This window comes from Oryzias melastigma, linkage group LG22, assembly GCF_002922805.2.
Source record: "Oryzias melastigma strain HK-1 linkage group LG22, ASM292280v2, whole genome shotgun sequence".
In the NCBI taxonomy this organism is placed as follows: Eukaryota; Metazoa; Chordata; class Actinopteri; order Beloniformes; family Adrianichthyidae; genus Oryzias; species Oryzias melastigma.
In genome coordinates this window covers 13431135-13444452 of record NC_050533.1, presented here as the reverse complement: position 1 = coordinate 13444452, position 13318 = coordinate 13431135, and the positions used below count along the sequence as shown (strand labels likewise).

At 39.4% G+C, this 13318-nt stretch overlaps 3 protein-coding genes across 3 annotated transcripts; 1 reads left to right on the top strand and 2 right to left on the bottom strand.

Annotated features, from left to right (window-relative positions):
- Window positions 1-191: 191 nt before the first annotated feature.
- On the bottom strand, window positions 192-2861 carry si:ch1073-416d2.4 (coiled-coil domain-containing protein 42 homolog). Its single transcript, XM_024267785.2, has 9 exons — window positions 2602-2861; window positions 2471-2513; window positions 2078-2254; window positions 1831-1988; window positions 1663-1745; window positions 1420-1592; window positions 1231-1341; window positions 1040-1156; window positions 192-972 (listed from the first exon to the last, which is right to left on the bottom strand). Exons 1-9 carry the CDS (start codon window positions 2694-2696, stop codon window positions 787-789), a joined length of 1143 nt encoding a protein of 380 aa, XP_024123553.1. The 5' UTR covers window positions 2697-2861; the 3' UTR covers window positions 192-786.
- Window positions 2862-6886: 4025 nt separating this feature from the next.
- LOC112143466 (ankyrin repeat and SOCS box protein 2) lies at window positions 6887-9673 on the top strand. The gene is made up of 8 exons (XM_024267662.2): window positions 6887-7230; window positions 7400-7569; window positions 7633-7788; window positions 7854-8099; window positions 8171-8342; window positions 8419-8998; window positions 9076-9229; window positions 9341-9673. Exons 1-8 carry the CDS (start codon window positions 7109-7111, stop codon window positions 9469-9471), a joined length of 1731 nt encoding a protein of 576 aa, XP_024123430.1. The 5' UTR covers window positions 6887-7108; the 3' UTR covers window positions 9472-9673.
- An 18-nt stretch (window positions 9674-9691) lies between these two features.
- Window positions 9692-11197, bottom strand: LOC112143698 (protein FAM181A). The gene is made up of 2 exons (XM_024267909.2): window positions 11000-11197; window positions 9692-10880 (listed from the first exon to the last, which is right to left on the bottom strand). Exon 2 carries the CDS (start codon window positions 10841-10843, stop codon window positions 10079-10081), a length of 765 nt encoding a protein of 254 aa, XP_024123677.1. The 5' UTR covers window positions 10844-10880; window positions 11000-11197; the 3' UTR covers window positions 9692-10078.
- Window positions 11198-13318: the final 2121 nt, after the last annotated feature.

Sequence of the window (13318 nt, the reverse complement as noted above, 5' to 3'; positions counted from 1 at the left end):
ATAAACATAATCTGTGAAAATATATAATGGAAAATGGCTAAATAATACTTTTTACTTATTGTTACCCTGTTCTTTCTGTGCATTAAACAACCAAACTTTAGAACAATATAATGTGAGGGATTAGCAGCACAAATAATATAGTTGGTGAAGAAAAGTGGTATAAACAAAAAGAAAAATTACACTGAAATGTGTTCATTTTTATAACAGAATTTTTTTTATTTTCATCCAACATTTACAGTACTTATAAAACAAAATAAAATATATTTAGACTAATTCAGTCACATGACAACACATTTTCTATCCATATCACATTTTGTCTAACATCAGCATTTCTGTTGAATTTTAATTAAAAAACAACAACAATTAACAGACTGTTCCAATGTTTTGATGTTAAAAGTTTAAATATATTAACAGAATTTAAACAATTTTTAACATACAAATGGTGCAATGATTTTTTAAACCCCATATATTTATTATAATTACTAGACTTGCAAAAAAAGAATGCATCAAAATATGTTCCAAATGTTCTGAGCTTTTAAAAGAAATATGCATGTTAATCTCGACCTTACTGTATTACTCATGATTAACCTTTTAATTATTGTTAAACGGTTCATTTTAATTTCATTTTATTTCTACTCTATTCTTTTAACAGTATTTATTTTCTTGTGAGGATGACTCTCAATCCAGGTTTCCCTTGAAAAAGAGATCTAATCTCAATGGAATTTCCTGGTAAAATAAAGGTGAAGTAAAAGTAAATAAATAAAAACTACATCTGCCAAGATACCATCACTTAAAAGCAGCACTTTTTTGACTGACTGTACTCATATTTTTTATCTTAGATTTATTTTCAATACTTCTAAATGATCCCTTGTGTTGTTTGTCTGCTGTAGATCCTGCACTCTTCAGCGCTGAGCCCGAGTCCCTCAGCTTCTTCACTCGCCTCTCTGTGTCCGCTTTGTCCAAAATGTATTCCTAAAAATATTAGAGTGAAGTTAATTGGTGGAGTTTACGAGAAGACCTAAATCCATGTGATCTCTACCTTTATCATATCCATCTTGATCAATACATTCATGCTTTCAATAAGTCCATAAGTTGGAAGGTAACACTGCTGAGCCAAGTTGTCAATAGCCATAAGCAATCGTGCCCCCTCTCCAACCTAAAAAACAAGATGACACAGAAATGTTTTACTTCTTTAAACCCTAATTTTAAATCTGAATGGGTTATTCATACTTTCTCTTTAGCAACTCCTTCCTTAATCATCAGGTTAGTCTCCGTCTGCTTGTTCTTCTCTTCAAGAGTCACTAACTCACTCTGCACTTCAGACAGTTCCTTGTTGGCCATCTGTGTGTTAAAATGCATGTTTAAAGCCCTGTTGTTTGAAGACACACTACTCTAAATGTAGGGCGATTCATTTCGGACCAGTTTTTGAGTCCTGTGCTCCTCCTTCATCTGCTGCAGTTTTTCCTTTCGCTCCTCTGCTTCTGTTTCCATTTGGCCCAAACGCTGTTGAAGCTCCTGGTGGGTGACGGACAGAGTCTTGTGGCGCCGTATGATGGGCATGACCAGGGATTCGTACCCATCATCGTGGTGGGCTGCAAAATATTTATAAATTTGATATATTTTTGCATAGATTTAAAACTCGTGAAACAGTTTTAAACTTACCTCTAGGTAGGAAATTGAGAGTTTTCATTAAATAGTCCTCATAGATTTTGTACTTTTTCATTCTGTCTTTTAAAATTTGCTTCCTGTGAGATTAAGATTAACATTAAAAAAAGAAAACAACATATTAAAATTATAGTAAAGCTTCTTTTTTTTCTTTTAATCTCTCACCTGGTTCTTAGCTTTTTAAGTTGTTCTGCCAAATCTTCAATCTCTCTTTGTTTTAAAATGTTCTGATGGCGTGTAGCTTCACACTTCTGTAGAGCTTTACGGCGCTTCGCTTCATTTTCACCAACAAACTTCTCAAATTTCTCCACCCTCTCTTGTGTCTGAATGAGTATACAAATTCATCGTCAAATCACAAACAGTTAGATCATTCAGATGTGAGGAGCTCTCCTCTCTCCACCTCTTGACTCACCTGTTGCTGTTTAGTTTCCAGCTCGGACCTCCTGGCAGCCAAAGCCTCCATGCAGCTTTTAAACTCGTGGCGTTTGAGTGCGAGCTGCACGTCCATCTCATCCAGCTCAGCCTTCTTCTTCATGACCATGTTCTTTTTTAAAGTGGTCACTCCAGCTTGTAGAATATCTCTTGATGTCTGAATAATAAAGTATCAAATTCAAATACGTGTTTTAGCTTTAAAGACTCAATATGATCATCTCTTGATCGACTTGAAAATTGTTCCCAATGGTTTTTTAATTATGATTGTGTCGTTTTTAGCCAAAAATAAAAAAAACCTGTGTCGTTTGCTAGGACGTTTCTGTAGAGCAGCAGGATTTTATTTCATGTATATATTTGGTGTTTGTACTCTTACCTCTGAAGTAACAGGGCAGGTGACATCATCTTCTGTTATCTCACTAGAAATTAATTTGGATTTCATTAATAATCTTCAATAATATTTGATCATTTTACAGAAAAAAACAACTTCTGAATTCACACACTTACCTGGTGTCTGCTGACTGGGTCACAAATATGTTGTTTATTCTTTTTCCTCTCTCGAGTTCTCTATCAGAGTCCATCGCAAGTTGCAGTGACGTCATTTTTCCAAAAAATGCTTCCTCCAACTTTTACGACGCTTCTACAATAAAAATAAAAACACGAGTTCGTTATATTTGTGTGAAGTTACCTAGTAACTGCTAGCGCTGCGACAATCCATTTGTCGTGATAGCTTCGAGGTTGTTATGGCAACTTCCGCGAGACCGGAAGTACAGCATCTAGTGACAGGAAGAACAAAATGACGACCATCTCAGTTTGGCTTTAAAACAAGTTTACAAAGTATGTTAACCATACAGCACAAATACACGAGTCTTTATATTAAAAAGGAAAATGAATAAATATTATTTTCATAAAAATAGAAAATGTTTTTTGCAGCTTTGTGCCCTTCATGCAAACTGGGCCTTTACAGGAGGTCACCAGAGTAAACTTTGCAAATTCATTAAACTTTATTCAACCAAGTAAACAGGCATACAAACAGATTTTTAATGAACATGTTTCAGTAAAATATAAAAAATGCAGAACAATATATCTAGTAGTGTATAAATAAAGAGATTATTCTCAAACAATTAAAAGAAAAACAGAAAAACAAACACAGCATAAAACATTGAACAAAAAAAAGGAAAATTAATATAGGTGTCTGCCAATTAGAATTGATAAATTTAAATATTCTATTTGCTTCCAATATATTTTTATTTTTTCTATAGAACAAAATATGTATTTTATGTCAGCTTTAATAAAATTATTTGGTATAGAGACTTTTCCTGACCATTTTCCTCTTATGTATATAAATTATGATAGGTTTGTCTGATTGGAATGTAAAATTGAGTCATTAAAAATAAACAATATCATTTCCAACTCATAGAAATAAACTGACAAGAAAACACTCCAGGGCATCATGTCAAAGCATTTGGCAAACATGATGGAATCTCAAACCCGTTTATCAGACAAAGACAAGACTAAACAAAACACTTGGTCTTTCAGTATAGAAAATTAATTTGCAATATGAATGACCTATCAAAACTAAAGAGAACAAACAAACTTAATTAAGTAAGTATGTTACTCCTCCACTAGAAAAGTTAGGTAAATGACACCAACCCAATTGGTGAATATAAAGACAGTTCCAGTTTATGCCTCACGGCAAAGCTCAATGAGCAGAACCTCAGCTATGCTACAAATATTTTTGCACCATTATACAAATAAATCATTTTAAAACCATGTGGCTCTTTTTTGTTTTTTGTTTTGTTTTACATTCTCTCTCTCATGGTCACTATAGACCTCTCTTGTCTTTTCAACAGAGCAGGTCATTCTCTTCTTTCTGAACGTTCTGTAATGTTCAGTAGGCTTCAAAGGGTTACCAGAATGTTGTGTTTGGTTTGAAACACCAGTGAGGCTTTCACACCAGTTACACAGCTGCTGCAATAGATTAGGATATCTATGTGGGTTCCCCTTTTTTATCACAGGAGTCTTGAAAATGGTCTGTTGAGTGCAACTTTCTATTTGAAGGAGTTAACATTTAACATTCACACATTATAAACAGGACAAAATATGGGACAGCTACACTCACTACTCTTGGCCAGTAATTTAATCTGATAGTATATAACTTTCAGCTGCTCCCTTCAGAAGTTGAATCAGTTTTCACTGTTTCGTGCAGGTGGTTGAGCAAAGAATTTAACGCCGGATGCCCTTCCTGACACCACCTTGTTTTTTATCTGAGCCGGGGACTAGCACAGGTAGACTCAGACTCAGCCCCCTTTGTGGCTATAGGCAAGGACCCTCACTGGATGAGGCTCATAGCCCACCCAAGGAATCAAACTCTGATGTCACGAGTACCAGTTCTGCACTCAGTTATCCAGCCACTAGTAACCTCATATTTTGTAAGCAACAGAATGTGCAAGTCTGCAAATCTCTTGTTTTTACTAGTAGTACACACCATTTCAAAACAGATGCCAAGATGAGAGGCTATTTTTTATGTTAAGGCTTATTATTTAGGTTTTTACTTAGTTAAGTTTTAACATATCGACTCCACTTTTTTAAGCTCATTGTGTTTAAAGCATGCTAATTTGCATACAGCGAGAAACATCTTGAGTGGTGACATTAAAGAGGAATGTAGCATTCATATAGCACATAGCTTTACAAGAAAGAAAAACCATCAAACAGGTATGAGGAAATACCTTTTGTCAGGTACCAGAAAAAAACTATTAGTAAGAAGTGGTTTTCACCTGAATTGTCTTTGAGTGTGAGGCCTAAACTTTTTCAAAAGAACTATCCTAGTGGTTTGTCCTATGAAAGCTGAGACAATTATAGACACAACAGTATCAACTGTCACACTCTAAGAATCCAGATTTTTCATAGGGTCGTGTCTCTGCGTGAGAACTGATTTGCTGAACTTGTTTGTTTAATAGCCACTTCCAGCTTAGACAAGAAAGACGAGGAAGAATTTTTTTCTTTTTTATTTCCAAAGAAGTGGTTGTGTAAGACTGAAGCAGTCAGTGTGGGATGTCGAAAGATATGGTGTGGTTTTGTTTCCACTACACTGCTTTTATGATCTGACCAAAAAAAAAAAAAGAGTATCATCTGATAGTTGTTTGGGAAGTTAGAGTAGTTTTGGTGGAAGACAACAAAGATCTATCAATATGATCAGCTTTTTATCACAAAATCAGATTTATATGTTAAACAAAGAATCCATCATTTTGCTAAAATAAGCTTTTGCGCTATCTGTATTTGTTGTTGCATTTCATTGCTTCATCGCTCATTAAAAGACCCCACCATCATCATCTGGAGCAGCAGATTAAAGTAAAACAAAACAAAGCCGAACATGTCCTTAAAAGGCATCCCACCTCACTGCACAAGGAGCTGAAATCTGAAGACTGCCAGCAGACCTCAGCTCCCCCAAAGCACTTACTCCCATCATCAAAGACAGAAATGCACAGAGTGTCTTTCCCTTTGCTGGACTTTACAAGGTACTTTCTGATTTTTCATTGTTCTTTGCTATTTGCATTTGAAGAAGACCGTTCACCGTTGGGTTTCTCTTTCTTCAGGTTTAACAACAACTATTCTCAATGATGATTGTTATCTCCAGGTCAAGGTGGGTTTACCACAAAATGAGCAGCACCATGAAAAACAAACCGTCAGTTTGTCTCACAACTCGCCACGCTTCATCTGATATCACAACTAACTTCAATGGGTGAGACAATTTACTGTGATGTATTTTATGAAGATGTTCTATGTGTTACTTTGTGTATACTGTATGCATAAATAATTGTGTTTTTAAGATAATATAACTCAAACGGAAACAAAAGAATACAAAGAATCAAATGTAAGTTTTTGGAATATGACAAAAGTGTCCAAAAAGTGGGCCTAAAATGTAGCCACCCCCACTACGGGGTGCATGTAGAATATCAAGGGGGGCAAGTTTGGGTGTATCCCTCCAAGCCCCTAAAATGCTTAGAAAGTAGGGGTGTAACAAGTCACTGGTGAATCAATTTGTAGTTCTACAATACAACCAGATGAATCTGTCTGAGGTCAATTTGAATCGGCCTAAACCATTTAAAAACATTTCAAAATGAGATAAATTGATAAGTGATATTGAAAAATACCAGATTTTTGGTTCAGAACTCATCCTTAGTTAAACTGACATGTCTCGTTTCTCTATGACAACAACTACAAGGCTCCAAGTTCACATCGGGTTCGCATATATCATTGTTCTTGCAAGATTTTGCTTTGTTTTATTGCGGTGTGGAGCTGCTCAAAGAGGCTCAGTGTGCTGCTAATAAGTGGTCAGGGGTTTAAGTGGAAACATAAGTAAGATCTAAATGTTCATTCATACATTATTAATTCAATCTTGGCTGCATTTTATATCGATACAAGTATCACCAAATGCAATATCGCGATATTTCACTAAATCAATATTTTCTATCATATCCACCATTTACGGTATAAATAAAGCAAATGGTGGGCCAGGAACTTTTAAAACTGTAAATAGCACAGTAGATTTAATTATGGTCAAATATTTGATTAAAAAAAGATTAATTCTTGTTGGGGGAAAATTATTTTTAATGATTATTGTTTTTCTCCTTGTCAGATACCAATTTAGTGCGTTTCATTTTCTAAATCATTCCTCGAATGGCATGGGTTTAAAGAAAAAAGTGCGCTTTATCATAAAAGAAAGAAGTGATTCATCGATGGTGTTGATATGTCACATGCGTGCAGCCGTCTGGTTGCTTCATATAGAAAGCAGCCAATGAAAAGCGCCACACAAAAAGAGCAGCAGCGAGTTATCTCCAGCGCTATGCGCCTTATCGGCCCGTGTGCGTGTCTGTTGACATATATGGAGGAAACAACCGTCACGCAGCCGCCTGACAATTCCCTCCCAAAATAATCTGAACGCAGCTGAGCAGCTGCGCGCCGCCGCCGCCGAGGACGCGCTGCGATCAGGGGGCGACAAACAGACGATATAATGACGAAATTCAGATATTCGGACTATTTATCGCAGTTCCGAAGCCCAGGACGAAAATCGTACGACGTTGTGTCGCGACTGAGAGAAGATAGCTGGAGGAGAGACGGAACCACAGAGCCGGAGTGAGTCTTTGTTGTGCAGCGACAGTCACGGAAGCCGCGTTGGTTCAGTTTGTGTGTGTGGTTTCTGAAATCTGGTTGCAAAAAAAGAAAAAAACTTTGCGAAAGCAATTAATAGATTAATCAATTACATCATTATGAGTGATTCAAACTTGTATTTGATTCTTTAAAGGGATGCTGATCCGGTCATCTGGGCCATCAGGAGAGGGGATGTGAAGGAACTTCAGGATCTGGCAACATCCTCACCTGTCAGCTTGTTGAAGGAGAACAAAGATGGATGGATACCTGTGCATGATGCTGCCTTCTGTGGACAGACAGAGTGCTTGAAGATCATTCTGAAGGGTATGGCTTTTTAACAATTATCTGACATCATCCTGAATCAACAACATTCTATTTATCCATCAGCCCACCCAGGTTTAGTGGACAAACGGACACTGCAGGAGCAGACGTCTCTGCTGCTCGCCGTGTCCTGTGGACACCTGCCTTGTGTTCGATGCCTCCTGGAGTCAGGAGCTGACCCTGACATCTCCAACAACAACAGGGAGACCGCTTTATACAAAGGTACGGCTGAGGAGTCAATATCAGATGTGGGACATGAAAATGGAGCTGGTGTTCTGTCTGTGCAGCATGTGAACTGGAGAATGTGGAGATGGTCAGCCTCCTTCTATCCTACGGCGCCACTGTGAACCAGCGGTGTGCTCAGGGCTGGACAGCTCTCCATGAAGCTGTGGCTCGAGATAACACAGAGATTTGTGACATCCTGGTAGGGGCAGGGGCCATGCTCAATCCAGCTCACACGTACAGCATCCCACCTCTAAATGTAGCAGCTCAGAAAGGACACATGAGGGCACTGTGTTACCTTATTGACAAAGGTGACTGAGGTATTTTTAATACACTTCTTAGTTCTATTTATACATATATTTACAGAATTATGCTCTTTCAGGTGCCAATGTGAACATGCAGACGTGTGATGGCATCACCGCTCTGCATGAGGCTGCTGAAAATGGCCACAACGTAGTCGTACATGCATTGCTTTCTAAACATGCAGATGCTAACAAACCTGCAAACTCTGGACTCCTACCTCTGCATATTGCTGCAAAATATGGCCACCATGAGTGAGTTGAGGTATAGAGACTAAATATAATATTAGGTTTGTGGGTATTGATTTTTTTCTCTCTCTCTTTCTGTTAGAATTGTGTCCCAGCTCGTCTCAGTTACAAGTCGTGCCAAGCTGCGGCACAGCTGGATCAGCCCGCTCCACCTGGCAGCAGAGCACAACAGGCACGCGGCGGCAGCTGTGCTGCTGAAGGCAGGTGCAGATGTTAATGACACGTTGGCACACAGTCACGCCGTCCAGTACTCCGATCGACGGGCCACGGCGCTCTATTTTGCTGTCGCTAACGGGAGCACCAAAACAGCTGAGCTGCTGTTAAACGCTGGTGCCAGCCTGAGCCTGGACCCCGTCAGCCCGCTTCTCATGGCCGCACGTCAGGGCTGTGTGAGGAGCGTGGCCTTACTGCTGGAGCGAGGAGCAGACCTGGATGCCAAGATACCATCTTATTCCACCACATTCCCTGCTGTTGTTGCTCTTTGCATGGATAACCTCCCTCTTCTGAGGTGCCTTTTGAACCACGGCTGTGATGCACTTTCGTGTTTTTACTGCACGTATGGCCGTGATCCTCATCCACCTCCAGACAGTAACTGCAATATTTTGCTAAATGAAAGCACGGCTCTTATGAACTGCAATGAATCACCAGAAAGGACAATCCAGGTGTGCCATGAATGAACTACATTTTACAACAACTAAAGCATCAAATGTTAAGTGTTCTTACGGTTTTCCATCTCCAGTTCTGTGAGTGGATCTCCACCCCGCTGATGTGTGAGTGGGCAGGACCCGTGCTAGACCTCCTGCTGGAGCACGTGGGGCAAGTTCAGCTTTGCAGCAAGCTCACTGAGCTACTGGACAGCAGGGAGAAGTGGCATGATGTCAAGAGGAAGTTATGTGAGTCCTAGATAAAAATCCTACTCATTTTCATTTTCACATGGAGTAGAAAAAAGAAGTCATTTGCACCTCTTCTTATTTTTGCATGAATGCAAATGTCCTGTCTTGCAGTGTCACCGCGTCCACTGTTCCACCTGTGCAGGTTAAGGATCCGGAGGCAGATTGGCAAAAACAGACTGAGATCCATCACAGGCTTACCTCTGCCAGACAGACTGATCAGATACTTGAGCCTGAATGACTGACTCAAAGATAACCATCTCACAACAACGTCCTCAGAGACAAAAGAATGTTTTTTCTTTTATGATTTGACATCTTTATTCTGTAAAATTGTATTTTTATTTATAACTATCTATTTATGGATGTGATCTGACAATATGGCTCTTTAATATGTCAATTATTCTCCTTTTTTAAAAGAAATCTTTAAAAAGTTATTCAGAAAAGGAAGTTATTGTCCAAAAGATCTTTTCAGAGAAGATGAATCATTTATTTGAAGATAAGAGACTTTTTGAAATCTGTCAAACAACACTGTGATTTTTAAAAAGTGTTTTCATAGATAAGAAAAAGGAAACTAAGCCATGATGTTTGAGTTCATGAACACAACCTTCTGCTAGAACAAAGATCTGTCATTCCCTAAATAGAATTGGGGAGAAAAAAAAAACTTAATTTATAGAAATATTTCTGATAGGTGACATGAATGGATTTAATGGAAAAGTGCATTTTAGTCCATTAAAATTACAAAAATAGAAGCAGCATTAATAAGTGCTTGATCATTTTAGTGTAAAAAATGACAACAAAACAAAATGCTGCAAACAACAGAACAATGTTGAATTCTGCGGTATTTCATGCTGCTTAGATTAATCCAAACACACTGAAGATCGGAGTCTGGGCTGCAGGCTTGGTGGGAATCGGTTTGACCACAACGTGAGTGTGGATTTTCTGTTCATAGGGATGATCGGGTCTCCCTAAATCACTTGCTGCCTTGCTCCACAGTCCCAGGGGCGGGTGGGGGACAACAATGTGGCTGTGCAGAACGTGGTGACCGTGGTACTGGAAGGGGCAGCAGCTGCAAACGCTTACAGACACGGGAGAGATCAGATCCAGTTTCAGGGTCTCTTTATCCGTCCAGCTGCGCCGGCTGGACGCGGGCGCCGGGACTTTTGGATCCACGTGAACCGTTTTCTGTTTTTCCTTTGCGCTCCCTTCACGCATGCCCGCAGGACTCCCTTTAAGTCTCACCAACGCGTTCTCCGAGTTGGTCAGCTTGGGTTCCTCCCAAAATGAGGCAGGTAGCTGACGCTTCCTCATTGGCACCTGCTCCACCGCGCTCCCCACGCTCTCCTCCTGCGCATCCGAGCTGGCCTTGTCTGTCACCGTCGCGCTCTGGTGAACAGTTCCCACCGGCTTAGCGCACTTGTAATCCACAGATCTGTGTGTGTGGCATCTCGGAGCTCTGGAGTACTTTTGGGAAAAGCGTTTTAGTTGTTTTTGAAGATATTTCCGGTGATCCACGGAGCGCCGGCAGGGAGCAGATTTATCCAAAGCCGCCTTAATGTCACTGGATGCCAAATTTACAAAATTGAGCAATGTTTTGACTTCACTGTCTGCATTTGCCATGCTTGTCAAGTCTTTCAGTCCATGATTAATCGTGCAGCTGAGGAAGAAAACATAAATAAATAAATAAAATTGTGCGTAATTGCGCACCACATGTGCCCAAATAAGTTCCAAAACTAATAATTATGTCACAAATGTTAAAATAAATCCCCCACTCACCGTTGTTGAGGGAATCAAGTCATGCAGTCCAACAACAAACTTCCCTCCAGTCTATAAGACTGCTTCAACAAGTTGATTTGATATAACCTCCTTGTAGTTATGGGGCTTCTCTTGAACCAATCAGCGACCCCAGGCCCTCTCAATGCACCCCAATCAGCCTCCAAGCGCCCTGGTATCGAATTTTTCACCAGTGCAAAATGTTGTCATGGAGATCTGGAAATAGCCGCCATGGAGATGTGATATTTTACATAGATTGTGCACTGGGAGAAGGAACTTTTAAAGTGCAAAGTCGGCAAAAATAACATTATCTGATAGTAAAAAATGCCTTTGTATGTATTAAAACTAGTATAAAATCACTTAAAAAAGAAAGATTCAACATTGCTTCCCCAAGAGTGATGTCAGATGTAAGATTTGGTAAGGGTGAGGGGGGATCTAAAGAGTGCATAACCATGGAAAGGGGCTTGAACGCTCAAGAATCTTGTCTTTCTGTTTGCCCCCTCAATCGACCGACACAAAAGCTGAATTACTCATTCAAACCTCGCGAGACAAAAGGAAAGGAGCTGGATAGCACTCCTGCATTTGTAGTCAAACATTTAGAGACTTAAATCGAGTCGTCATGAAGGAGAAAGAGTCAGACAAAGCCCATAGAATTGCCATCAGCAAACATTTTCCTGTGTCATATTATGGGGTCTCCATGGCTCCCTCTGGCCTGTGGACAATAGCACAAGTTTGCACACTCGAATACTGTCACCCTGCCAACGGAAACAAGGGCCCAAAACAGGACAATCCTCAGAGAAAGCATGGGCTCCACGGGGAAGGTTTGGAATAGAGGAGCAAAATGGGACTTCTGAAATGCTAATTGAGCTTCATGCCCTCATTGAGGTGGGAAAGGAGTCCCAATGTGTCTGCACAGCAGTGAGGGAGCAGATTCTATGTAAGCGACACCTCAGAAAGAACATGTGTGCAGTCCAGCTATCTATAAACCAAATGGCATTAATGCTTATGTTTAAATGCAGTGCTCTTGTAGTGGAGAGGCAATGGGACTCTATTGTTTATCTCCTCCTTTTCTCTTCACCTCTGTTCAGCTAAAAGGGCCAATTAACAATGGGAGCCCCGACCCCTCTCCCAAAACCAGCCTATCACCCCACCCCTGTTCTTTTGAAGTGGAGAAGAATGAGGAAAAGAAAGGGGAAGTGTGTTGCATCCATGAGGAGTGGGTAGAGGATGAGCCTATATTTTTGTGGGCTGAGGTGATTTCTTTGGTTTTTAATGCTACTTACGTAATTTATTTCCATCTTAGGAGTATCATAAAAGAGATTTGCTACCTAACAATAAAAAAAACTAAACCGGTCAAACTGCATCATGAGCTATTTAAACCATGTTATGCTGCAAAGATTTGCACTGTATGATATTAAAAGAGCCATACTTTATTTGAACTGTTTTGACAGGTTCTTTAAGTTGCAGAAAATACCAGAATTGTAAAAACTATAAGTCCACATTTTGCACAACATATGTTGATTTATGACAGAAGCTCATTGAGGATTAATATCCAACATCTTGAGGATAATTTGGTGGAACGAAGGGATTAATTTTTCTATGTTTTACATGACAAAATGGAGGAAATTCTATTCAAAGATCAGAGCCAGGGAGGCGCTTCTGCTATTTTTTCATATTGTTAGGTGGTGCTAATCTCTCTGAAGTATTTTTAACTTGGTTCTGGTTTCTTTTTTTAGCATGTTTTATGTATACAGAATAAAGAGAGAAATCACTTCACATAAAAAAGTCTGGGTTGGTCAATAAATCCTTGTTTGGTGCCTGTATGACATAAAATGACTGTATCAGACTAAAGCCATGAGGTCAGGAATGATTTACACTAAAAGCTTCTGCAGCTGCAAAAAGACGATTCTTCTCGTCCAGACATTTCATCGTTTTAAGAAAAATCGAACTTTATACTGGTGTATTCAGATTTGCAGGAATACATGGTGCACATGCAGTGAACATGTATGCTTGTAGGAACAGCCAGCCTCACCAGCTGCTTTTTGCATCAAACAAGGCTTGAGTGTGCTGCTTGCTTGTTAAACACATTTATTATTTCACATTTAACAAATGTCCTGACCATGCTAATGTTTAATGCTAACTGTGGGTTTCTTTTGAACATTTTCATGATCAGGTCAAAATAAACCTTAAATACATCCTGCATTGATTAATCTTTTGGGATATATTATTCTAAACCTTTAATAATTGGATTTTTCTGTCATTTTTTTCATGCGTTGGCAGACTCCTCCACTAGATGGCAATGCTCTTCCTCCATCCAACTCC